This window comes from Tricharina praecox (genome assembly GCF_024521635.1).
Source record: "Tricharina praecox strain CBS 144465 chromosome Unknown BZA05scaffold_8, whole genome shotgun sequence".
Classification (NCBI taxonomy): Eukaryota; Fungi; Ascomycota; class Pezizomycetes; order Pezizales; family Pyronemataceae; genus Tricharina; species Tricharina praecox.
The window spans coordinates 117,675-142,825 of record NW_026250410.1 but is presented as its reverse complement, the minus strand read 5'-3'; the positions used below and the strand labels follow the sequence as shown (position 1 = coordinate 142,825).

Here is a 25,151-nt window from a genome sequence, read left to right as displayed (position 1 = left end):
TCTTGAACGACTGCTCGGTTGGAAAGCGGTCGCGGCAAGTATCTTTCTTCGGTTACATAATAGTTAACAGTGTGGAAGGTCTGATTTGTGTGTTCGAAAATTTCGAGACGCGCGACACTTTGGCCAGAGAATGGACGAATCCGCGACAAAACGGCCTCCAATTCAATGAATTCTATTACCACGGATTTCGTGACGAGGGCCGGAATGGAGCTAGCTACTGTCCGGCGTCTGGACTCCCGTGTCTAGCTGCAGGGATATCCAATTAGCACATAAGTTACTTGACTTCCTCCAGCTATCGACGAACCCAGAGCCTAATTGAGTACAAACCAGTTCTCCTCAAACCAGAACTACAAACCTGAGCAAGTCGCTCCTACGCCGACAAAGGTACTACGCATCGTCTGCGAGTCAACTCAACCATAAATTTGCTGTAAGTTTACTACTTCTATGTACGACATTGGGTTGATCGCTGAACTTTGAAGATGCAATGAATTCAAGGCAGCTGGGAGCTAAGGGAAGATCAGAGGAAGCTCGAGAATAAAATATGTCAATATAAACGCTGATCGACACACCTAAGCGAGGGAGAGGAGCACAAGCAAACATCGATCCAAAATATGCGAGACCATGGTCCATGGGGTACTTTATACCAGCCTCCGAGCAGCCATATGTTGACCGGTCATGATCTCAGGTACTTAGCAGGCCGGAAACTGTAAATCTCACGCCCTATCTACCAACAGAGTTACCATCCCTCGGGACAGTCCGAGTCTTGAACTCAAGCTGGATGCCAAGTTTTCAACTTCAAGTTTATCTTCCCAAACCAACGTCCGCTCCAACTCCGACACTACTTCCTCAGGCTATAGGCAGAAGTTAGAACATGAAACAACCTTACAAATACAGGCAACTTTACCTATATTTCCCCCACAATCCGAGGTACCCCGGCATCGATAATGGCGGTAGAGTACTATGGGTACCGCCGGTACAGAGTATGTAAGCTTTCCACTACCGACCGGCCACGGCGACGACGGATTCAATCTGGAACGTGAGGTTTGCAGCCAGGAATTTGTGATTTATGGCTATTAATGATAAAAATGAGCCGGAATCCTCGATATCGGTGACTTTCAGAGTGATGGGCATGGAAAATGAAGACAGAAACCGAAGAGACCCTCGTGGGAATGGTTGGGATCTGGAGACAATGGTCCAAAGATCAAGATCATGTCGAAACATAGCATCAGCACAAAGATCCCTTTGCAGGCTGGTGGGAAACCAGGATCACATCATCAACCTCGACATCTGTATACTACAACGATCCGGGCCAGACGCCCAGACCCCCGTGAGATCGAGTTTCAGACTTCAGTAATGGTTCGGGATAGATCGATGCGGCGGGAATGGGAATGTTAACGATCGACCTGGCACCAAGATATGTTCTAGCCTGCCGGGCAAAATGGGTTTTTTATAAATAGACCGGCCCGTAAGGCAAGCGACTGGATATGCGATCTGACCGGACTGCCGAGTCAGAAAATATTCTGGGCAAACCGGGGAATATTTTACAAGTATACCAGCCTGCCGGGCATAATTTATGTGCAGATACTTGGATATCACAACAGGGCGATGGAGTGAGGTACCTATGTCAGCAGTCAATAATATCAGCCAGTAATTTCCTATCGGCCCAATACTCAACTCTTTACACAGCCCTCATGCAGTCAATGATCAATCACAGGTCATCGCCTCAGCTTTTCACCCTCCTTATCTTTCTCAACACCCGTCCAGCTTGCTCTCCAGCTTGCTCTCCAGCATCCTCTCCTGCGTCCTCTCCAGCATCCTCTCCGGCTTCCTGCCCGACCCCTTCCTCTCCAGCATCCCTATTAATACTACCACCGTAGGCCGAACCCTTTTCTGGCCAGATGCTGTTTGAGTACATACCTGCGCGGAGACTGCGGCGGCCTGTTGTCGGTGTTGGTCGAACAGCGACGCCGGCCGGTGGACAGTTCTGTCCACCAATACTTGAAGGTTCGGAAGAGGCATCTCTAGCTTCTACTATCGCATTAAGAGCGGTGATATGTAAAGGCATGGTGCTTGAAGATATGAAGCGGAATATCAAAAGTGTCAAAAGTGATGTTTGTCTATTCATGGTGGCAAGAGATACGGTTCTTTCATGGTGGCAAGAGGAACGGCTCTTTCATGGTAGCGAGAAAAAGATTTTCTCTAATGGCACCAAAAAACGTTTTAGTTACCGAGTAGCGCCAGGAATTTACGGCCAGGCTGACCTGCACACAAATATGCCGGAAGACCGGTCTGTCCGTGAAAAAATATTCCTCACTGTCCGGTCACTTCGTATATCCAGTCACTTCGTCTGGGGGCCGGTCACTTGGTCGGGTGGCCCAGTCCATTCATGAAATACTAGTTTTGCCTGGCAGGCTAGAACAGATACATTCTGACGTATTCTGACGTGACAGTCGCAGCCGAAGAACTGCCGCTTCGCTCTGTCTACCTGTCAATGGTCATCCGTGCACTGCTCGGCTGCGTGGGCTGATCGGCTACAGTGCCTAATGTATCCGAAGAAACTTTAACTGCCTACACCGAGCAATCGTTATCAGCCAGCTATGATAACACTCGGAGATCCAGTATGTACGGTGCGCAGACTCCCTCGGCCGCCGTGATCATTGGGTCCAATCAACCGGAGCAACAGGCTGCAAATCGGTAATCTCTTCCTGACATCACGATGTCATTAGTTCATTCCCACCGGCCACGATGGGGTCTGGACAGCCAGGACAAATAGGAACCGACCGACCGAACGCAGACGGAAACCGCAGATTCTCATCAGTCAGAGGTCTCCGCACATACCACGCTGAGGATAAGGAGTGGGTATAAAGTTCCCGAGATCACCCCTCTTCTTACCCTACATCCACTCACTCACTCACTCACTCACTCACTCACTTACTCACTCACTCACTCACTCACTCCACACCATTCATTCCCCACAGGCCGGCCCCACTCCTTCAAGTTTCAACCAACAATATTCCATACTAAGACAAAATGCACTTCCTCCTCCTCCTCTCCACCCTCCTCGCAACCACCCTGGCAGCCCCAGTAGCCCAGGGCATATCTCCACCAGCGGATACTATTCCTACCGGTCTTCCCGGTGCCGGGGGCGCTGCTGGAGGCGCAGGCGCGGGCGGAACCTCATCGCCGCCAGGCGGCAGTATGGGCGGCGGTATGGGCGGCGGTATGGGTGGCGGTAAGCCGCCCGGAGGTGGTGGTGGTGGTGGCGGCAGCGGCGGCCACGGTGGTTATGATGATCATGGTGGTCATGGTGGTCATGGTGGTCATGGTGGTCATGGTCATGGTGGTCATGGTGATCATGGCCACGGCCATGGAGGCGGCAACGACCACGGCCACGGAGGCGGCAACGGCCATGGAGGTGGCAACGACCATGGAGGCGGTCATGGAGGCGGCAACGGTGGTGGAAAGCCGCCGGGTGGCGGAATGGGAAGTCTTGGAGGTGGTTCTAGTGGCTCCGGTGGCCCTGGTGGGACTACTGGCACTCCCAAGCCACCCGGTGGAACCCCCACTGCTCCCGGCGGTAGCGCTCCTGGAGGCCCTGGTGGTCTCGGCGGCGGTGCGCCTAAGCCGGCATGAGCACTAGAGTAAACACCCGGTTTGAGACTCGAGAGGCGTTCTTGTAGTTTAGAAGCTTTGATCTGGTTTTGAGAATGAGGGAGAGAGGGGGCTTCAATCTACTAGATACATCATTTCGTACGGTCTTCTAGACCATGGTGACTCTGCTGACCGTCCTACCTATCCGGTCAGCCCCGTGGGGGATGATTTGGGAATCTTTGTTTTGTTGTTTGATCATTAGTTGCGTGCGACCTGTCTAGATCATGGCAACATCAACCCATACACCCCCCCGTTTCCACGCCACTATCCAAACCGACCTTCACGTATCGGCCCGATGTGGCTTTCCCTGCCCTCCACCCCGGCCAGTGCCAGAAATGTAGATACACGATGACTAATTGCATAACACCCGTTCCAAACCCTCACGTGCTTCACGACGAGTGTTTTCCCATGATTCCGTGATGATCCTCCCCTCGAAGCAACAGTCCAGCTAGCCAGGCACTCCAGCAAAAGAAAAAGTAAAGCAGCAACCCAGGCTTGAAACGCAGCAAAAGAGCGTCCTCCCCAAGGTTGCTACCCTTGTAACAGCTAAGGCTTGGGGCGTGCTGACCCCCCACCTTCTGGGAAATTCGCTCCAACTGAGCCATGATTTCTGCTGGTGACTTCCTCGCTTTTAGAATTGCAACCTCCTCCACCATAGAAAAGAGAAGATGACACTGCAGCACTTGCTACCTACAACACGGCATCACCACTAATTCTGTCAAATTACGGCGTCCGGAGCATATGAAGGATCTCTCCTCATGTCCACTGTAAGACGATGGTGAAGCTGCAACAAGCAATGTTTTGAAGGAGTCAAGGATTAGGTCATGCGAACTAAATCCGGAGGAGGATTTGTGTTCTGCTGTCCGGTCTCGCCGGGGGGTCTAACTTTCAATGACAGACATATTCTGTATATATGGAAGGGCACCGACCCGGAGTAGACGAAGAAGCAAGCAACAAATCTTGCTACCTATACTCCTATCAATATCAGTATATTTGACAACTAAAAACCACGGAGACGCCGGGAAGCAGCCGTGGATCGAGGGTGCAGACCGCAATCGATTAAGAAGCCGATGTCATCCTCTCGCACAGCGGCCAGAGCAACAACATATGGCCAATGGCGCATGCATGCCTCACTGCATGCATGGCCGGAGGAAAGACCTTTGCTGTGAAAGGAAGAAGACCTCCGTGTATAACATGGCGGGATAGTAAACCACGTTATACACGTATAACTTGGAGCGGTAGTATACCAAGTTATACCTTCTTTGGTTTTTTTGTTTCATCATCACGAAACCGTCTGCAGCCCGGTTTCGGAGATTCTTGGGCCTTGGCCATGCATGCTCGCGGCATGTCTCTCACACATGTGACATGCATGGCCAGGAGGAAAGACCTTTGCTCTCTCACAGCAAAGGAAGAAAACCTCTATATATAACTTGGGGGGTAGTAAACCAAGTTATACTTTCTTTGATTTTTCTTCCTCGTCAACACGAAACCGTCTGTCACCCGGTTTCGGAGAGGCCATCCAACGGGAGCAAGTCGGCTCTCACCCGACTTGGACTCCCGGAGGAAGGGGGAAAGAACTTTGCCGGCAGCAGAAGAGAAAACCCCGTCCTTGGACCTTTTCTACTCAGCCTCGAGGGTTGGATCCGTCTATTGTCGCTGCAACCGTCTACTTTGTAGACAGGTTGCACGGATCCCTCAGTTCCTCGCTGCTACGGCTGAGCAGGATAGCTCTGTAAGGTTATCCTGGAAGTAAAAAGAGGGTGGGGGGAGACAGCACGTACCTCAAAGAGTAGGCCTCGGGGCCGATATCGGACCGTGAAAACTAATCATAAGTCAGTAGCATGAATCAACAAGTACATACCTGGTAGTCTCGTACGGGAAAGAAGAAGAAGAGGTTAATGTGTGGGTAATGATTGTTCTGGATAGCGATTAGTTCTGGATAGCGGTTGGTTCTGGATGTGTGGAGGAGAGAGGGAGGAAAAGTTGGGAGGAAAGGTGAGATTTTATAAGTGAAGTGGGTAAGATTCCAAACAACCACTGCTAGCGCACTAGCCGTGACTCCAAAGCTAGCTTTTCAGCAAACAACCGCTTCATTCCAAGGTGTCGGCATGTGCTTGGCATCACCCGGAGTCACTCGAAGTGCGAGTGAGTATTATTGAATACGATTCACAGCGCGGAATAGAGACAAACGTGAAATGGTGGCGAGCAACTTTGCTACTCTCCATATAGAGTATGCTCTCCTAAGAGCACGCATGTGCAACTTTTATGCTGTAACAGCAGCCGACCCAAAGCTACTATGGACTAAGATGGAAGGAACGAACCACTGTCAGAAGCACTTGCCACTGATGAACCTTTTATATACGTCTATAGTACAGCTATCATAGATCCCACTCGTACAGTACAACTAGCATAGTCCCCATCTCCTTGATACCGCCCTTTGTACCAACGACAAGACCATTCCATTGCCAGCTTTTGATACATTCCAGTGCCTCCAGCGCGTCATCACCCATGCAGCACCGGCGACGAGAGAGAGTAATTTTGGCCCCATTAAAGCCTCGTTCAGGCTCTGTGATCATTGCGGGAGTGCACAAATACTCGAGTGCCGTCGACTGGCGTCGACTGCGATCTAGACTATGGCGAACCAACGCACTATTTTTCCTGCCCGCCCTGGCCAGTCGAGGTGAAAGCCCCGGTACCGACCAGTCCGATGAGGCGCCCTACTTCCCCTGCCCTCAACAGTTCCATGACACCCGTTCCACAACATCACGTGCTCCGCGAACGAGTGTTTTCTCATGATTCCGCGACGATGGGTGGAGTGTACTATCCGCGGCGAAGAAAATGTGGTATCAGCGGCGGGGAGAGTATTATTGAATGTGTGCTAAGGTGCCGGGGTGAATGCCGGAGAATGCGGAAGTTGGTAGTGGGGAAGCGGTGGAGTGAGGTGGCAGTACCCCTAAGGGTACAGGGAATGGGACGAGGCCCCTTTGGTTGAATGCGAGTCTGCATATAAACTGGCTATTAGCACAAATTGCAGCTCGTTTGCACTGGTAATTCAGGCTTCTGCCAGTAAATTGGCCTTTTTTCCTCATAGGGCACAAGTTGCCATGTTTATTTGGGCGGAGCCGAGTCAATGGGGGGTTAGTAGTAATTACGGCCAGTTTACAATACTCAAATTGGGCGAAGCCTAGTCAATAGGCGGTTGGTAGTAATTGCGGGCCAGTTTGCGATGGTCATATTGGGCGGAGCCGAGTCAATGGGCTGTTGGTAGTAATTGCGGCCAGTTTACAATACTCAAACTGGGCTCTTTCGCCTAATTTGGCTGTCTATACTCAATGTGAAGAATAGACAGAGGTCAGATTTGGCGTTGAGGTGTAAATTGGCTATTGGCAGCAAATACAATGTCTCCACCACTCTCTTCGGGCATCCGTTGATAAAAAGACAACTTTCCCGCTCATTAGGCTTCCGGCCTGAGTGAAAATGGGCTTCGATTTATAAATGGAGCATTTTCTCCTTATTCGGCCGACCCCGCCATGCCCCCCGCCATGCCCACCAACGTTGTAGTCCACTACATACTAATCACATTCGCTTCCTCCCGCGAACAGCTCTTCCGTCACTTCCTCCCCTCGCCTACAACTCCTCCATCACTTCATCTCCCTGACAGCTATTCCATCACTTCACCCTGCTCGCACCCACAGCTCCTGCATCACTTCCTCTTCTCGCTGACAGGCTACAGCTCCCCCATCAGTCCGCCCCACAGTATTCCCCCTCGCCGCCACTCGCTCTTTGACAGTGTCTGGTCTTCTTACAGCAGGTACGCATCATGCTCCTATGCTATCCTACACACCTGCTTCGCTGCGGATACCCCACTGTCATCGCCGCTAATAGCACTCTGTCTCGTCCTCCTTTGCTGTCTAACAGCACCTGGCCCTCTTGTCACCGGTACGTCCTCTCCTCCTATGCCATCCTTCAGTATCAGGCCTGACTCGCTGCGGATACTAGCAGACAGTCGATTGAGCACGCCGGTCATGTTGTATGTGTGCTAAGATGACGGGGTGGAAGCCGGCGAGCGGGGGACAAGCGGGGACAAGCAGGGTTCGGTTTGCTTGGGCGCAGACGGGAGGATATATATTGGGCGAGCAGCAGTAGCTAGAATCACAGAAATCTGAAGCAGCAGATTGCACTCGTATAATTGTTCAATGTCAGCCATATGAACTCCTAAAAGCCATTTATTATCAACGCCAGTTGAGCAACTGTGCCCTTTTCTAGCCGTATGTACTAGGTATCGCCCTTTATACCTTACAGCCCTTTTAATCTTTCAAGCCTGGATACAGCCTTTTCACAGCCTTTTCACAGCCAAATACAGGCTAATTACAGCCAGAAAGAATATTGGGAGCCGATTTAAATGCGTGCCCATTCAACAAAACGGCCCCTGTCCCATCGCCTGTACCATAGGAAGTGGGGTAGTGGGGGGAACAGGTACATATGTTCGGATTGTTTAGGCGCGGAGGGGAGGATATATGTGGCGAGTATGTAGCAGTAGCTAGAACGATAGCAATCACACGCAGCAGTTCGCGCTCGTACAACCGTTCAAGTGTGCTATCCGCGGTCGGCGATGAATCATATCTGTACATCAATATATCTCCGCTGCAGTGCATGTGGCAGGATACCTACAAGGGTTGAGGAAGATATGGAGAGGGAAAGTGTGCAATGTAGTGGTTGTCTGGCACACGTCCTCAATATGTTCGTACGGGAAAATGAAAGCGCCATTCGGCAGTCTTATACTAATTTGGGGGGTTCTCTGCGTATTGCGGTGGGTTGCTGGACGTGTCCAATTATTTTGTTTATATGTGGTGGGTTAGGTATCGATGCGTACCTCGCGAGTTCAAAACTCCGCGAGGGGCGAAAGCACCAGGCAGTGATCGTGGCTCAGTTGGAGTGAATTTCCCAGGTGGTGAGGAGGTCCATCGGCTGTACACCCTAGGGTACAAGGAATGCGTTGTCGCCGAGATATACGTTGATGCCGCAAAATGTGATTCTAAAATGTCGCAAAATCTGTTTTCAGATGTCGCAAAATCTGTTTTCCCGATGTCACAAAATGGAGTCCACGGTGTCGAAAAATGGAGTCCACGGTGTCGCAAAACGGGCTGGTGTATAATGCGTTCTTTTAGGTAATTTGCAGTGTTATCAAATGCGTTGCATTAATCTATGATAGTACTAGATACATATGTGCCTTGTCCTCCTATACCTTCCTACAGTTGCCTCGCTGCATACCGCACTCTCCCCGCCATGGATACCACACTCCGCCAGTCTCGGCAGATAGCACATTTCCGTCGCCGGCGCTGTAGTCATCCTCGTCGCTGTTCTTGCTGTCCTGCGCTGGCTGTTAGCTTTTGGTCTTCCCACTCATCCCGCCGGGAATACTCCATAGGCACTGCCGTATTAACTAAATGGGCCCGCGTTATTACGGCCTGGGAGGATGACAGTCAAAGGGCTCTAAAAGGGCTCTATTCCGGCTATTAAAGGGCTCTTTAGTCTAAAAGGGCTCTTCATACAAGGGTTCCAAAAGGGCGCTGTCACTGATACGGCTATAAAAGGGTAGAGTTGATGTTATGGCTTTTAGGAGCTTATATGGCTAACCTCAACAATTACACGAGCGCGAACTGCTGCTTGAAATTGCTGTGGTTCTATGTATGATAACTACTGCTGCTCAGCCCATATATATCCTCCCCTCCGCTCCTATGCAAACCGAAACCCGCATCTCCCCGCCTCCCACCGCTCTTCCCGCTCTTCGGTCTTCACCCGGGTACCTTAGCACAGATTCAACATGACCGGCGTGCTAAATAGACAGTCTGTTAGTACCGGCGATGACAGTGGGGTATCCGCAGCGAGCTAGGTCTAGGAACGCAATACGTACCTGCTGTGGAAGACCAGAGACAGAGGGTGATCGACGACGAAGGGAAATACTGTGTGGTAGAGTGGCGGATGAGGGCTCGGCGAGAGGAGGAAGTGATGAAGGAGCTGTTAGCGAGAGGTGAAGCGAGATGAGGAAGTGATGGGGAGAAGCTGTTAGCGAGAAGGAGGAGAGGAGTAGCTATTGGCAAAATGAGGAATTGATGGAATAGCTGTCAGCGAGGGGAGGAAGTGAAGGAGGAGATGTTGGCGAGAGGAGGAAGAGATGGAGGAGGAAGAGATGGAGAAGGAAGTGACGGAGGAGCCGTGAGTGCCGGTGAGAGGATGACGTAGTGATGGAGAACCCGTCGGCGGGAGGACGCGGATGTGGTTAGTAGTGGGCATCAACATTTGTGGGCATGGCGGGGGACATGGCGGGGGGCACGCATGGCGGGGTCGGCCGAATAAGAAGAAAATGGTCCATTTATAAATCGAAGCCTATTCATCACTCGAGCCGGAAGCCTGATGAGCGGTAAGGTGTCTTTTTACTAACGGATGCCCGAAGAGAGTGGTGGAGAGACATTGCATTTACTGCTAACCGCCAGTTTACACCTCATCGCCATATTAGGCTTCTGTCCAATCGACACATTGAGTGTTGACAGCCATATTAAGTATAAGAGCCCAATTTGACCCTCGTGAGCTGGCCGCAATTACTACCTACCGCCTATTGAATCAGCTTAGGCCAATTTACTAGCAGAAGCCTGAATTACCAGAGAAAATGGTCCGCATTTTGTGTCAGGAGCCAGTTTACAGGCAGGCTCGCATTTGCTTAATTGCGGCTTGCCGCATTCCTTGTACCCTAGGGACTACACAACTCCTTCTCGCCGCGGATTGTACACTGTTGTGGCAAAGTGGTGATGGAGCTGTAGGCGAGAGGGGGATGTGGAGAAGGAGCTGTCTGTGAGAGGAGGAGCTGTCAGCGAGAGGAAACGAATGTGGTAGTAGTGGGCATCAGCTTTGGTGGGCATGGCGGGGTTGACCAAATGAGGACAGGGCGACCTAAGTCGGCACCCACGGATTCTCTTCTTCTTTCTTGACCATCATTTATTTAATAGACGGTCAACCTCCCATCTCCGCTCTCTCCTCTGTGTGTGCTCCCATCCTCGTCACGCCGGCCGAACTGGAGAAGAATTAGCAAAGATGTTGATGCGAATGTACAGACAGTGTACGATTCAGAAGAAAAAGAGAGAGTGTACAAAAGGACACCTTGTAATAATGAGCTTAACTTCTTGGTGACGAGGCCACAAACCTAGCTACGGTGGCCCCGCAAGACTAAATAACCAAATATCCTCCCCGTGGATCTGGTGCTCTCGTTGAAGTGGGAACTATGTAGAGAGAGATGAGGTAGAGAGAGATGAGGTAGAGGTTGATCGTCTATTCTGTAGATGATGATGCTGAGAGAGAGAGAGAGAGGAGGTGCCAAACTTTGGACGCCCGGAGATGTTGGCACAAATAAGGTTCAGTGGACGCGCATATGGTTGCGCGGTGGGCAGTTGAGGGATCCCTTAGCCAGCCGCACAGTCGCCTCACCATACGACTTGACATCGGCCCGGCATCATAACCTACACACTACTCACACGGCCGGAAATTTAGGTTCCCCCCCCCACCCCCCCACCTCCTCGTTCTTTGAATAGTTGCTCATGAATGAGGCTTCTTCAATGTCGTCACATAGGATAACTGATCATCCTCATCCACAGATCCAACCTCAGATAATATCCTGCAGTGGAGTGGAGGTAGAGGAGGGGTACCTAAATCTCCGGCCGTGTGAGTAGACGATGGTGATCACGAGAGAGAGAGGAGGTAGAGGTTGATCATGTGATCATGTGATCATGATGATGAGAGAGAGAGCAGGCCTCTCGGACAGCCTCTCAAGTTCGGCATGCATCGACTGCCCCGTATTCTAAGAAGGCTGTGAGTAAACTGTAAAGCTTTGGCAGAATTCACGCAGTTTTGGCAACAACGCAATTTTCACGGTGCGTGTCTGTCACCAAAACTGTGCAACGCATTCTGCGTCATTTCGGGTGCATTTAAATGCGTGATTAACGCATTGCTTGTACCCTAGGGACAAGGCTAGCAGCCTTGGGGAGGACGCTCTTTTGCTGCGCAGCGGTTCAATCCCTGGTTGCGGCTTTTCCTTTTCTTGTTGCGGAGTGGGTGGCTAGCTTAGGTAGGTAGCTGGATTGTTGCTTGGAGGGAGGAACATCACGAAATCAGGGGAAAACACTCGTTCGTGAAGTGGAGCACGTGATGGTTTGGAATGGGTGTCAGGGAATTTGTCGAATATACAGAGATCGATAGGAGGATTGGTAGTTATGTTTCTTGCTTCTTCTTCTACTCCGGGCGGGGACTCCTTCGGCGCGCGAGGTAATCAACCCGTCTCCGGCTAGGAGGTCGTCACGTTTGCTTGCTCAATTCACCGGATGAGTAAGTCTTGGTGGGGTCTAGTCCTCTGGCGGCGGCGAAAACCAGCTTGGAACCCGGCAACTCCTAAATCACCTACAAAACCCCCCTTCTGCTCCTCCTTCTCTCCTTCTCTTTACAACCATCACAGCTTCCTTTCTTCGTCGACCGTTCGCCTTCATTCATTCCTTCCTTCCTTACTCCCTCCCTTCCTTCCTTCCACCTGATCTCGAGATCAAACTTCCAGGTACGTCGTTCTTTCCCCCCCACTTGTTACTTCCAGGATAACCTTACAGAGCTATCCTGCTCAGCCGTAGCAGCGAGGAACTGAGGGATCCGTGCAACCTGTCTACAAAGTAGACAGGTTGCAGCGACAATAGACGGATCTAACCCTCGAGGCTGAGTAGAAAAGGTCCAAGGACGGGGTTTTCTCTTCCGCTGCCGGCAAAGTTCTTTCCCCCTTCCTCCGGGAGTCCAAGTCGGGTGAGAGCCGACTTGCTCCCGTTGGATGGCCTCTCCGAGACTGGGTGACAGACGGTTTCGTGTTGACGAGGAAGAAAAAAACCAAGAAAGTATAACTTGGTTTACCACCCCCCAAGTTATACGCGTATAGCTTGGTCTACTACCCCCTCAGGTTATACGCGGAGGTTTTCTTCCTTTGCTGTGAGAGGGCAAAGGTCTTTCCTCCTGGCCATGCACGTCACATGTGTGAGAGACATGCCGCGCGCATGCATGGCCAAGGCCCAAGAATCTCCGAAACCGGGCTGCAGACGGTTTCGTGATGATGAAACAAAAAAACCAAAGAAGGTGTAACTTGGTCTACTACCGCCCCAAGTTATACACGCATAACGTGGTTTACTATCTCCCCCACGTTATACGCGGAGGTCTTCTTCCTTTCAGAGCAAAGGTCTTTCCTCCGGCCATGCATGCAGGCGAGGCATGCATGCGCCATTGGCCATATGTTGTTGCTCTGGCCGCTGTGCGAGAGGATGACATCGGCTTCTTATCAATTGCGGTCTGCACTCGATCTACGTCAAACCCGGGTTGCGGCTTTTCCTTTTTTAGTTGTGGAGTGGGTGGCTAGCTACCTAGGTAGGTAGCTGGATTGTTGCTTGGAGGGAGGGTCATCATCAATTCATGCGAAATCACTCGCTCGTGCAGTGAAGCACGTGACGTGTTATAATTGAGAAAAGAACTTGACTTGACTCAATTGATGGATGTATTGATATGAGAAAGATGAGAAAGAAGGCTGATTATAAAGGAAAAGAGCTCCTGTAGACGACGAGATGAAGGCTGGGCCTCAGACCTCTGAGAGGATGCGATGATAGTCGTCGCCGTCGCCGTCGCCGGACTGGGCTGCACTATGGGCTTGAAGACTTGAAGGCTTTACTCGAGCTAACGAGGCTGATTCTGATGAGAAGCCATGGACAGTGCTAAACCGCCACGAAGGAATTGACGCTGACTAAACGCAATAAACGCTGGGCAATATTCCCAACCCAACCAGTGAACCAATATAACGGCCACATCTAGCCTTCCAGCCTTCCAGCCTCCGTGCTACAAAAGACTCGACTCGCCGTATTTGTGCAGCACCTTCAGACCAGACCAGACCTGACCCGAACGGATGGGATGGCATGGGATCGGTTTCGTCTAGCCGGACCGCGGTATCCTACACAGTCGCTCACTCGGTTTTCCGGTTAATCATGGTCACTTACTCGCATTCAATCCAAGAAGACTACATCTTATGTAAGTACGGCTGCCATACAGTACTATTCAGTCACTCGCAGCACAGTGGTGACCCTGCTGAGTGAGTGAGTGAGTGAGCGAGACACTATGCCACTGCCATAGCTGTCTGAGCACGGCGCCACTCCCGACCCCGAGTCCGACCGCTCCATCCGACCGCTCCATCCATCCATCCGTCCCACTTCGCATCGGACCTCCTCCTGCAGCGAGCGAGCACTGAGCAGGAGGAAGGATCGGGGTACGTAAGCGCCCCGCCTCCGCTACGGACTCGTTCGTCAGCCATCTCACTTAGGCTCGTATCTAACCAGCTGACATTGCATCTCGATTCTCACCGCTGCTAATTATCACTCACTCACTCAATCAACTCCCACTCAGCTCGCGCTGCAACTCTCACTTCCTGCCTGCCAATCTCGAGCCCAAGCCCGAGGTAGGTACGTAGTTAGCGAGATGAAACTAACCGTCGTCGTCGTTGCGATGCAACGCAAAGACAACCGCCACCCCGCTGTCGTGTCCCGTTACTCCGTTACCTCGTTACTACGAGATGGGACTCACCCACACACACGACACGAGAAGAGAGAAGAGCGAGCGTATTCCAGTCCCGGAGCGGACCGGTACCGCCGAGCCGAGCTGAGTAGAGCAGCCAGTGACAAATTCACGAGTGCTCACACAGCAGCAGTGTCAGTGGGTGCGTGGGTATCGTGGCCATAATTGTCATCCTCCCCCTCGTTCTCCTTGTACGCAGAACCAACCACGCAGCGGCTCCCATCTCTGCCGGGGAGGCCGGTACGGGATCCGTGTGGTGCTTTCATCCATCTGGGGGAGCGAGCGAGCGATCCGGGCAGGGGAGGGTGTGATCTGGGCGTGTTCAGGGCGTGATCTGGGCGTGCACAAGGTTCAACTTAAGGGGTCCGCTGAGACAGCGGATCACGGGTGGGTGTCTCTTTCGCTCGAACTCCCGACTTGGCATCAGCATCAGCACCAGCAACAGTAGCAGTAGCAGCAAACAACTGCCAGCGACCCAGCCAACCAGCCAGCAAGGCAAGCAGCGCACCTTCCCTCCTCCTGGCGCTGGAAGAAACCGGCGGTGTGCGGATGGGGCAGTGGGAAGAGCGGAGGAATGTCCTCCCTCCCTCGCTCGACAACGGCAAAGACGCAATCCAACAGATCGTATGTACTATATGTACCATACCTGGTATGTAGTAGGTAGCAGCTCGCCATCGCTCACCCCATCGGTCGAGGCGTTGTACCAATATACCATACCATACCATCCTACTATACATCCGCACCTGGCCAGAGTCCAGTTTCCACGAGCGGGTACCACCAGCAGCACCACCACCAGTACCACCACCCGTACCACCACCCGTACCACCACCCGCCTCCCCCGCCTCCTATCCAGCAAAACCGCCGAGCATTGCCCAAAAAAACCGCCCAATCCAGACTCTGCCAGACTCTGGCCACGGGAAGCTGCCTGCGCTGTACAGAACCAGCAGCAGGACCAGGGACCACACAAGAGCCAAGGGACCAAAGGGCCAAGGGACCAAGGGGACAACTGCCGCCCGGCTCACGTGGTACATGCAGAGTCTGCGGTGAGGTGGGTGAGGTGGGTGAAGTGGGTGTGGTGACGTGACGTGTGTCATGACGGGGTGGCGTTGGGGAGCACAAGGCAAAGGCAACGACAACGACGACGGGAGCGTGCAGTGCAATGCATTGCTGTGCAGCAGTGTTGTAAGAGGTGGAGGTGGAGGTGGAGGCGGAGGTGGTGGTGGATAAGGTTGCGCTCCCGTTTCCCCCCGGGCTCGCTGGCTGGCTGGGCGGGCGGCGGCAAGTCGTCGTCTTGGAGCTTGGAGGGGCGGGGGGGAGGGGGGGATTCCTAATTGCGACATTCACTGACTGGCAGATGATGGATGGATGAGGGATAGGCCAATGTATGGATGGAGGATGGGGGATAGATAGGCGGCCAGCGAGATAGGGCAGGTAACCAGATCTTCGGGTCTGTGTTCGGGTGCCGGTGCGGGTCTGGGTTGGAGCTGGAGTGCTAACTACCGGTACTTAGTCGCTACTCGCTGACCGGGCGGAGACGATAATGGCCGCACGCTGGAAGTGGAGGTTTGAACGTAGGTGGTGGTGGCGGTGGTGGCCGATGATTCAGTGCTCCACGATCTGCCTACGAGATATCATGGGGGGGGGGGGGGGGGGGCGTGATCGCAGATTCGGAGATTTGTAGATTTGCAGTTGTTTACCATGTGATATCGCCGGGCTGACAAGCTACGCAGAATTGCAGTATTTCAGAATTGCAGCCATGTAGGTACAGATACACCGTGCACTTGTATTGTTGTATAACCAAGTATCTTCAATAATTTACACCGTTCAGCAGCCTTATTCTCCGCTCTCCCCCAGCCCTCCCACTCCCAGCTACCAGCGGTCAGCCTTCGCTTCCTCCTACAGCCCTCCCGCCCGCCCTCCCCCAGCCCTCCCTCCCACCCCCAGTAGCAGCCTTCTCTTCCAGCCCTCTCCCCCAGCCAGCGCTCACACCCAGCCTACCTTGGCACCCACACCTACCTAAGCCCGGCCACTCTCTCCACATCTCACAGATCCGGCGGCATTATCATAACCGCTCACCAGTTCACCGTTTACCGTCCCAGTCCTAATCTTCCCAATCTCCTCAATCTGCCCACTGCCCAGCGAGCGGAGCAGATCCTCACCCGCCCTTATTTCCTTCCACTACTCAGTGCTCAGTGTTCACTTCTCACAATTCAGTGCTCAACACAACGCAGAACGGAGAAACCAAAACGTCACCGTCATCGGGTGATCACCTCCTTGCCTCTCTGTCTCTGCCCCTCCCCCCCTTGTCAATCCGCCGCCATTTGACACTCCCTCCCCCTCTACCGCCATTTCATCCCCATTCCATGCCCGCCACCCACCGTTCCTGGCCGTAATGTAAGCACGCTCAGCACTCAGCACTCAGCAAGAGCAAGGGAGACAAGCACTCTAGGTAGCAATTCATTAATCATACGCTCGTACATCACATTGTAGTATCATCAAAACCAATCGAAACCGATCCGTCAAAAGACAGAGTCAAAGGTCAAAAATCAAAGGTAAAGGTAAAGTGAACTACAGACCACCCACACATCCACCCGCCACTGTCCTCGTCCAACGTCCACCCGCCATCATCCCCCTCGCCGTCCCCGTCCCCCTCGTCCCCCCAACATCCCGACATCCCATCCAGCATTGCGGTAAACAGTGAGAAGAAAGAAAAGAAAAAAAACCCTTAATATTCGCCATTTCCCCCATTCCCCGTCCGCCCCTAGGTCCAGTCCAGTCCAGTCCATTCCATTCCACACACAGAAAACAGTCCCTACGTTTGCCAAACACACAAGTAAAAGTAAAAGTGGAAGAAAAAAAAACACTCGGAGAATAGTAATGGTGAGAAAACAAATGGGGAGAAAAAAAATGAGGAGGGGAAAAAAAAACAATGAAGAACGGAAAGAAAAAAAACAGCGCCCAAATAGTAGACATCAAGTCAACTAAACACCCTGACCAAACCGAGATATCTCCACCAGTAACACCATAGAACAAGACAATATGATTATCAAGAGGAAAATGTCAGTGAAAAGCAGAAAACAATAAGAGCAGAAACAAAAAGCAAAACGCAAGTACAACTGATATCCCGATCCCAATCCTAACGATGATGAAGATGTAAGTAGTAATTCCATGGCTCCAGCAGCGCTCCAGTTTTGCCGTAAACCCGCAACATCCCCCGAACAATCAAGAAATTCCACGCAATGGAAACACACGCCGAGAAGAAAAAAAAAATGGAAAACCCCCGGAAGAAAAGGAAATGGAATCAATGAAAAAGAAACACAAACCCAGGGGAAATAGATGTAAAACCCGAATAGCAAACAATATGAATGATGTTACAAAGCAGCTGCTCCGAACCGGAAGCAGGAAAGAAAACAAGTCACAAGTCCACAAATCGCGCCAACTAGAAATGCCATTCGTAACAGCTTCATCATCCATTTTCGTCAACGGCCAGCGGTAGGTTGAATATCCGTTCGTGATTAGTGTGAGACGGCTGAGGTGAGGCCGCCGATCCCGACGCCTTACGCACACACCTAACCCCACACACACACTGAAAACTGCCGGGATGCGCATCACAGCGGAGGAATGTCGGGGTAGTAGCCCTTGGACGTCTCCGCCGTCTCAAAGGTTCCGCACTTCGTAAACAGGTTATTGCTGTGACTGAAGCGCTGATCGCGTCCGGCGATAGCGCCACTTCCGTGCCAGGGAACCGCACCCGCTGGGGAAAATTCCTCCTTGACAATGGTCTTGTTGCGATACGATTCGGCGTTCGCAACCGACGATGGAATATACGCCGATATCTCATTCTCGTACTGCGGACACGAGGTGTCGAGGGGGTGTTCGCTCTTGCGATCGCCGTTGTACGACGTGTGGGTCTCGTAACCGCTGTCGACGCTCGGTGGCGGGGGGAGATGTGCCGACTGATACAGTGTCGACGGAACGTACGTGTAGTTGTCAAAGGTACCCGAGATCTGTGGAGAGGCATCGCCGAGGTTGGGATCGATCGGTGTGTAATGCGAGGCTGGCGAAGCGCTAGCGATGGACGGGGTCGAATGGTGGTTCACCGATGATGTCGGAGGCGAAGCGACGTGCTGCAAATTACTCATGCCCTGATTCGAACCGCCAGGACCAGCAGACGACAGTCCGTCCGTTCCCATGTATCCGGAACCGGCCGAGGTGTGCGAGGGGGCGTGGGGGCCGCCCTGTGGATTTCCGCCGGTGCTGCCTCCTCCCGGGCTCGACGTACTGCTCTGACGTCGCTCATCCGCGTAGTGGCCGGGACTACGGCCGCGCACGACCATGGGAGCCGATATCCTCTGCGCGATCTTGACCCAACCTCCGTCACCGCCCGTTGCGTCGGGCTGGCCGGGCGCGGATGAAGCCGGACTGCCCACATCTGCGTAGAGCTCGACGATGAGATGGTAGTACTGCTGCGCAGCGCGACGCTTGCCGTTGTTGGCGGTCGCCGACTTAAACTGAATACGATCGAAGACCGCGATGTGTTGGTGCTGCTGCTGCTGCTGCGTCTGCTGCGGAAACGTGTAGTCATGGTCCAAGCCTTGCTGCAAGGCGTGTCCTTGTTGCTGGATCGACGGACTCGCACTCGTGCCGGCGTACATTCCTCCTGCGGGCTGCGGGCTCAGCTTGACCTTGGCGGGCTTGTGTTGGGGGCCCTTATCGCGTTTCGGCGTGTGTTGCACGAGCTCAACCGTCTTGCCGCCGGGCGCGTCGACGACTGCCGAGATGCACATGGCGAAGGAGAGGATGTGCTCGCGTTGCGAGCTGGGTGTCCTGCGCAGATACAATGGAAGCGAGAGCGACGCGGGAAGAAGCGAGTAGCTACAGATCACCGAAAAGTAGTTTCGTCGGTAGCACGTCCAATCACGGTCCGAGAGGAAGAATCCCTTGTCGACGCGAGCGTGAATCTCGGGTCGTACGATGTGTCCGTCGGCCGAGGACAGATGCTGTAGCTGCTGGGTTTCGCCCAACGGGGGACCGCCAGTGTTGACGCCGAGGCCGTTCGTGCTGTGATCGTGGCCGGGCGAGGCGAGGCTGCCCATGGTGGGAGACACAGCGGTGGTGGGGTTCATCGAAGAGTGCGGGGAACCGAGGATTTCGGACTGCGATGCGCGCGATGGAAGGTGTCGCGCCACGCCGGGTGTGCTCGTCGTGTATTCCGTTCGCACGGAGGAAGATCCTTGTGATGGTGAGACAGACTTCGTGCTCCCCGAGGAAGATCGGTTGTGCGGCGCCATTCCTGACGTGGGGCTTTGTCTGCAGCAACAGCGGGAGTGAGCTTCCAGAACAACCAACGGCGACAGGACAACAATAATAACGACACCAACTACGACTACAGCAATACAACGGACGCCAACGACGACGGATCACGACGACGACGGATCACGACGACGACGTCGGAACACGCTGACGAGGGCGAACGATCACGAAGCGAAGGGAGAAAACAGCAACGAGGGTATTTCCGTACATTGAGGGGATTCGCGGTCTGGCGTCGTGCGGTGATGTAAGCGAGTAGCTAAAGGCGGATGAGGAGGGGGGATGGTAGGAGGTGGGCTGGAAGCCGTTGTTGAAGGAGGAGTACGCGATGGAGGAAGCAGCGGAGGTGGGAGTAGGTGTGGATGTTTCGTAACCCGAAGAGGTAGAGGTTGTGGCCGTGTATCTGCGAGCAGGGGGCGGGGGGGGCAGCAAGGGTCAGCGCGGTGTTTTTTCACTCTGACGGGGGGTGTGTTCTCGAGGGTGAGTGAGCAGCGAGCGAGGGGGAGAGAAATAGCGGACGGGACAAGACTTCAGCTAGGCCCGTCGCGTGATGACGACGAAGCGAGAGCTAGGAGAGAGGGCAGGAAGAGAGGACAAACGGAGTCAGAGACAGACGGACCGCAGACGATCAAGACTTCGGAGAGCGGTCGACTTGACGGCGAGAGGGAAGGGGAGGTAGAAGGAGAGTGAGAGTGAATGAGAATGCGAACGTGATGAAAATAGAGTTGGGAGGGGGGGGGGGGGGGAGTCTCGAGAATCGCGGGATCAAGATGAGGCACAGCAACCACCAGCAACCCAACGGATGAGTTGAGTTGAGAGAGAGCGATGAGTGCGCAGGTGAATGGCCGGGCAGAGAACGAAGCACCACACACAGACAGATAAAAGAGCGACAACGAAAATAACAGCAGCAATAAAACGACGAATAAATGAATAATAATGCGAGAACAGAAGTGAGCGATTGGGGACAGACGACTGACCGCGGCCTGACTGACAGACAGACAGACAGACGTACTGACTACTATCACAGCCAACGCCGTGTATGGGGCAGATTGATTGTTCTGCTTTTGCTGCTGCACTGGCCGCTCGCTTGCTTGCTTGAGTCGAAGACCCAGAGTCAGGCTGTGGGGCTGGGGGAGGGGTGTGTGTGTGTGCGTGAAGAATGACCGGGATGGTGATGGGGTAGGTGCAGTAGGCAGTAGGCAGAAGCAGCCCGTGGCCGGCGGGAGAAAATGGTAAGACGCGACGCAGCACCGCCAACGACGATGACTGCGACTCGACGGAGAGGTCGCTCACTCGATCGTTCGACCGACACGCCCCATCAATCGATCAATCAATCAATCAATCAAGGGTCACCAATCAGAAGGCAGAAGAGGGGCAGCGTCGGAGGTGTATGCAGAAGGATGTCGGTGTGTGGGTGAGCGAGCGTCCCGATGCGCGGTGGGTGGGGTGGTGGTGGGTGTGGAGGGAGGGAGGGAGGGAGGGAGGGGGGGGGGGGGGGGGGGGGGGGGGGGGGGATGGATGGGATGGGCGGCACAAGCGGCGGCGGGCTGCAGCTGTGGCAGGACGAGGCAATGCACACGGCAGCAATCAGAGCTCATACAGCCAGCCGCGCCGAGTCTCCTGCGAGGGCAATGCACCGAGAAGGTCGGACGCTGCAGAGTGAGCGATGGAGGAATGAGATGGAGGGGGAGGGGAGAGTTATGCAGGGAATATGACACGAGCAACGCCAAAGAGAGCAACGAGCGAACGAGCGAACGCCACACTAGAGTAGCCAGGCTACCGAGCGAATCAACGCGCGAGCGAGTACGAGTCCATGACATGGACCGTGAGTGCAGCGTGTGGAGGGGTACGGAGGGCTTGGGAGGGGTATAGCAGCAGCCGCAGCAGCACGGCGAACGGTGCAAGGAATGAAACCGACGGGAAGAAGGAAATGAAACTGACGACGCGGGGGAAGGAATGAAGCCGAAGATCGGTTATCTGTCGAATATCTCCTCGACAGACAGGGAGAGATGGTCGACGATTACGCTACGGCAGTGAACCGAAAGCGATTATCGTCACCAGCATCTTCCTCTCGTCGGCGACGGGATCCAACACCATCCGTCCGAATCAATCGTCAACCGCGAATCGTCGGGATCGGACGATCCCAAACGAAGTAAAAAAATATAAAAGGAATATAAAAGGAATATAAAAAAATCACGGAACTTCCGAGTACCAGAAACAAGCAAAGCGAGTGAGTGACACAGCACCCGGAACCAAAGGAAAAAAATCATTGAAGCCGAATTCGACAGCGGCGCACGATGTACTCTGTGACGCCGCTGTCTTTTTTTTCTTTTTTTTTGTCTTCGTCTTCTGTCTCTCTCTGTCTGCCGGGGGGGAAACACTTCTCTCTCGGGGCAAAGGGAGCAGAAAGCAAAAACCAACCACTCGGGAAGCAAGGTGGTAGTGGTGGTGGAAGGAATGGGAGAGAGTCATACCGAGGATCCTGCAGCGCCGGAAGTGGTGCGCCAAACCGGTTGTTGTTGCCCGACGACGATGGAACGGGGAGCGACTGGATCGAGCTGTGTGAGCTCGGGTGCTGCTGCTGCTGCTGGAGGTGATGGTGGTGCTGCTGTTGCTGTTGCTGGTGATGATGCTGCTGCTGTTGGTGGTGATGATGCTGCTGCTGCTGGTGCTGCTGTTGTTGGTGGTGATGGAGATGGTGATGTTCTCGCTCAACCGACAAGCTGCTGAGGTGATCGGGTTTCGGAGACATCTGAACGGGACCGAATCCTGTGAAGCGCACGCAAGGAAAAAAAGGTGCTTGCGTTAGAGAAGGACTCGTAACCAGAGACGTCGATAATAATATACGCGGTAATTTTTTTAAAGAGGCAAAAAAAGGAAGAATCGAAAGGAAAAAGAAAGTAAAAAAAAGACAAAAATTAAGTGCTTATAATCGCGTTTGGAAAGCGTAGGAATTAATGGGCTTCTCTTATGGGCTGGTATCGACTAGGCTAGGTTCGAAGGAGGAGGAGGAGGTAGGCAGGAGAAGGAGCAAGGTCGAAGGGCAAGGTGCTCAGTAGTTGGATGGCTGTGCAGGAGGCAAGCAGGAGCAACAGCAGCGATGTGCTCAGTCCATGCGCTTCCATGGTTGTCGTCGCCGCCGCTTCCTCTTCCCTCGAGCTTGGCCCGCTCGACGGGGTCTTCAAAACCACGTGCCGAAGACCTCGCTAGGCATCACTAATCGGTGCGGAGGTGCATCGGACGTGCGAAAGGGCAGGAAGGAAGGAGGGCAGGCAGGCAGAGGCAGGCAAGCAGGCAAGAAACAAGCAATGCGGATGGATGACCGCGCACTCTCTCTCCGTCAAGCTTGAAACAGCCAAACAGCCACAGAGGGAGCCTTGAGGGAAGGTAGGTAAGCTCCCGGAACAAGGGATGGGTGGAGGGGAAGGGGGGGCGGGGGGGGTGGGTAGGGTAGGGTAGGTTAGGGTAGTAGAGTGTACTCTAGAGCAATAGTAATAGTAGTAGCTAGGGGGGGTTGTACTCTACACTATGCAATGAATCGAGGGCCAAAACCGAGGAGGGAAGGATTGACCAAGAGGGAAGACGATTCAGAAGCAGCCAGAACTATGAGAAAGGCGTCGGGCGCGACTGGGGGAAGTCGGAGGGGTATTGGAGGGAGGGGGGGCTGGATAGATGATGATGATGATGATGATGATAATGATGGAGGGGTTCAAGTTAGGGGGGCAGTGTCGCCATGGTAGTGGTGAGCAGGTGCAGTTTGTGAGGGTGGTGGTGGGAGCCACGAAAACCGACCGACTGAACTGAACTCTGACGGGGGGGGGGGGACCAGGGCAGGTAGGAGATCAGAGAAGGGGAGAGTATTCCAAAAACAGGCCAGACTAGCAGGGCAGCAGCAGCAGCTATCTGGACCAGAGGACTGCATCGATCAAGAGATGCACCACCTACGCGCATCTGGCAGAATTACTGACATGATGTTATGCTTGCTGCGCGCTGCGAGCTGCTGCTGGGCTGTTGGCTGCTGCTGCTGCTATTGGCATGGCCGGGTGCTGCGAACTGCAAGCGACCCCACCAGAGCGGACGGGGGGTGTGGGAAATGACACTCAGAACAGCAGAGAGAGAAACGAGAAAGGAAGAGGGATAGAGAGAAGGGGAGATAGAGTTCAATTCAAGCGAATGCGAACAGAAGCAGTGGGGAGATAGGCAGGCCTAGGCTAGCAAGAAGGAAGGTAGTTTTAGTTACTCACTATTGTTGTTCATGATCCCAGCTTCCGCGCTGGGGCGCAACGACCACAAGACAGCCAGCGGGACGGCGAAGGGGGAAGGGTGGAGAGGTGGAAGGCCGGGGGTGGTTGCTGGTGGAAGGGAAGGTCGGGAGAGTGCGTCTGGGCCTAGTTGGTGCGGTTGGTGGTTGGTTGGGCTGGCCGGCCGTGTGATTGGCTGGGCTGGCGGGCTCAGAAGGGGCAGGCAAGGCAAGGCGAGTATTATTCGAGGTCGATTCGAGTCCCGAGAAGTGGACGAGCAGAAGAGAGGAACCAAAGGCCCGGAACGTCGACGTCGACGGAGTCAGTACTAAGTAGGGTGCGGTATCGGTATCTGACACTCTGCGTAACTTGGCTGCGTAGCGTGGAAAGCGGGAAAGCGTGGAACGTATAAGCGTGAAAGCGTGAACCAACTGCGTGAATGTGAGGAGAGAACACACACCGCCCCCAAAAGTCAGCCGAGATATTGCCTTCCCCACCGCGATGATGATGATGCAAGACAAAGCTCCCCGCCAAAAAAAAAACCGCCAGTGCGCAACTTCCCCACAAACGGCCGCTAAACCCTCTTGCATGGCCCGATCATGATCATCATCGACCAAACCCCAACCTCCATCCCCCATCCCGGCCGACGGCGGGCCCAGCAGGAAGGAGATGGAGTGACGCGAGGTCATAGAATCATGAGTGAGGCACGCGAAGGGGGAAAATAAAAATAAAAATAAAAAACCGGAAAGATGGGGGTGGGGATGGCGGAATAGATTGAAGCTAGACCGGCTTCTCACGCCAGACATGTGCGTGCGTGCGAGATGACGGAGGCGGAGGCGGCCGGCCCAACAGACCGACAAACCGACCGACAGACCGACCGGTCGGTCCAGAAACGACAGGAAAAAAAGGCGTGATTCAACGGAAGAAGCAAGCAACGGGAGGAGCGAGGGGAAAACAAAACAACGGGACGAAGCGCAAGTGAAGCAAGTGAAGTGTGCGAGCGAGCAACGTACCGAAATGTCACTCAAGCTCAAGCTCTCTCGGCAGGGATCAGTTCCAGTCGAGCCACAGTCAGTCCGTCTGGTTTCTTTCTTTCTTTCTTCTTCTCGTGTGGTGAAATGAAATAATGGATGCTATGTATGTCTGTATGCGAGGCGATACGATACGCAGAGACGCAGAGACGCAGGTCCTATGCAAGGAGATGATTGAAATCGGCCAACGAGAGGAGACGTCGACGTCGACGGCGACGGCAACCCAGTGGACTAAATAACGGAAAACCCCAACGCTTGTGGAGAAACAGCACTGCCCAAACGATAT

At 53.6% G+C, this 25,151-nt stretch overlaps 4 protein-coding genes across 4 annotated transcripts; 2 read left to right on the top strand and 2 right to left on the bottom strand.

Moving 5' to 3' along the window:
- Window positions 1-16,812: 16,812 nt before the first annotated feature.
- BZA05DRAFT_258612 (uncharacterized protein) lies at window positions 16,813-17,417 on the bottom strand. Its single transcript, XM_051480100.1, has one exon. The coding sequence runs from the start codon at window positions 17,254-17,256 to the stop codon at window positions 16,852-16,854; it is 405 nt and encodes a 134-aa protein (XP_051340637.1). The 5' UTR covers window positions 17,257-17,417; the 3' UTR covers window positions 16,813-16,851.
- Window positions 17,418-17,835: 418 nt separating this feature from the next.
- On the bottom strand, window positions 17,836-19,601 carry BZA05DRAFT_258617 (uncharacterized protein). Its single transcript, XM_051480101.1, has one exon. The coding sequence runs from the start codon at window positions 19,572-19,574 to the stop codon at window positions 17,892-17,894; it is 1,683 nt and encodes a 560-aa protein (XP_051340636.1). The 5' UTR covers window positions 19,575-19,601; the 3' UTR covers window positions 17,836-17,891.
- A 2,076-nt stretch (window positions 19,602-21,677) lies between these two features.
- BZA05DRAFT_258713 (uncharacterized protein) lies at window positions 21,678-22,275 on the top strand. Its single transcript, XM_051480102.1, has one exon. It carries the CDS (start codon window positions 21,891-21,893, stop codon window positions 22,188-22,190), a length of 300 nt encoding a protein of 99 aa, XP_051340635.1. The 5' UTR covers window positions 21,678-21,890; the 3' UTR covers window positions 22,191-22,275.
- Window positions 22,223-23,027, top strand: BZA05DRAFT_435174 (uncharacterized protein; the record flags this gene model as incomplete). The annotated part of the gene is made up of 3 exons (XM_051486359.1): window positions 22,223-22,389; window positions 22,583-22,607; window positions 22,669-23,027. 3 exons carry the CDS (start codon window positions 22,223-22,225, stop codon window positions 22,801-22,803), a joined length of 327 nt encoding a protein of 108 aa, XP_051340634.1. The 3' UTR covers window positions 22,804-23,027.
- Window positions 23,028-25,151: the final 2,124 nt, after the last annotated feature.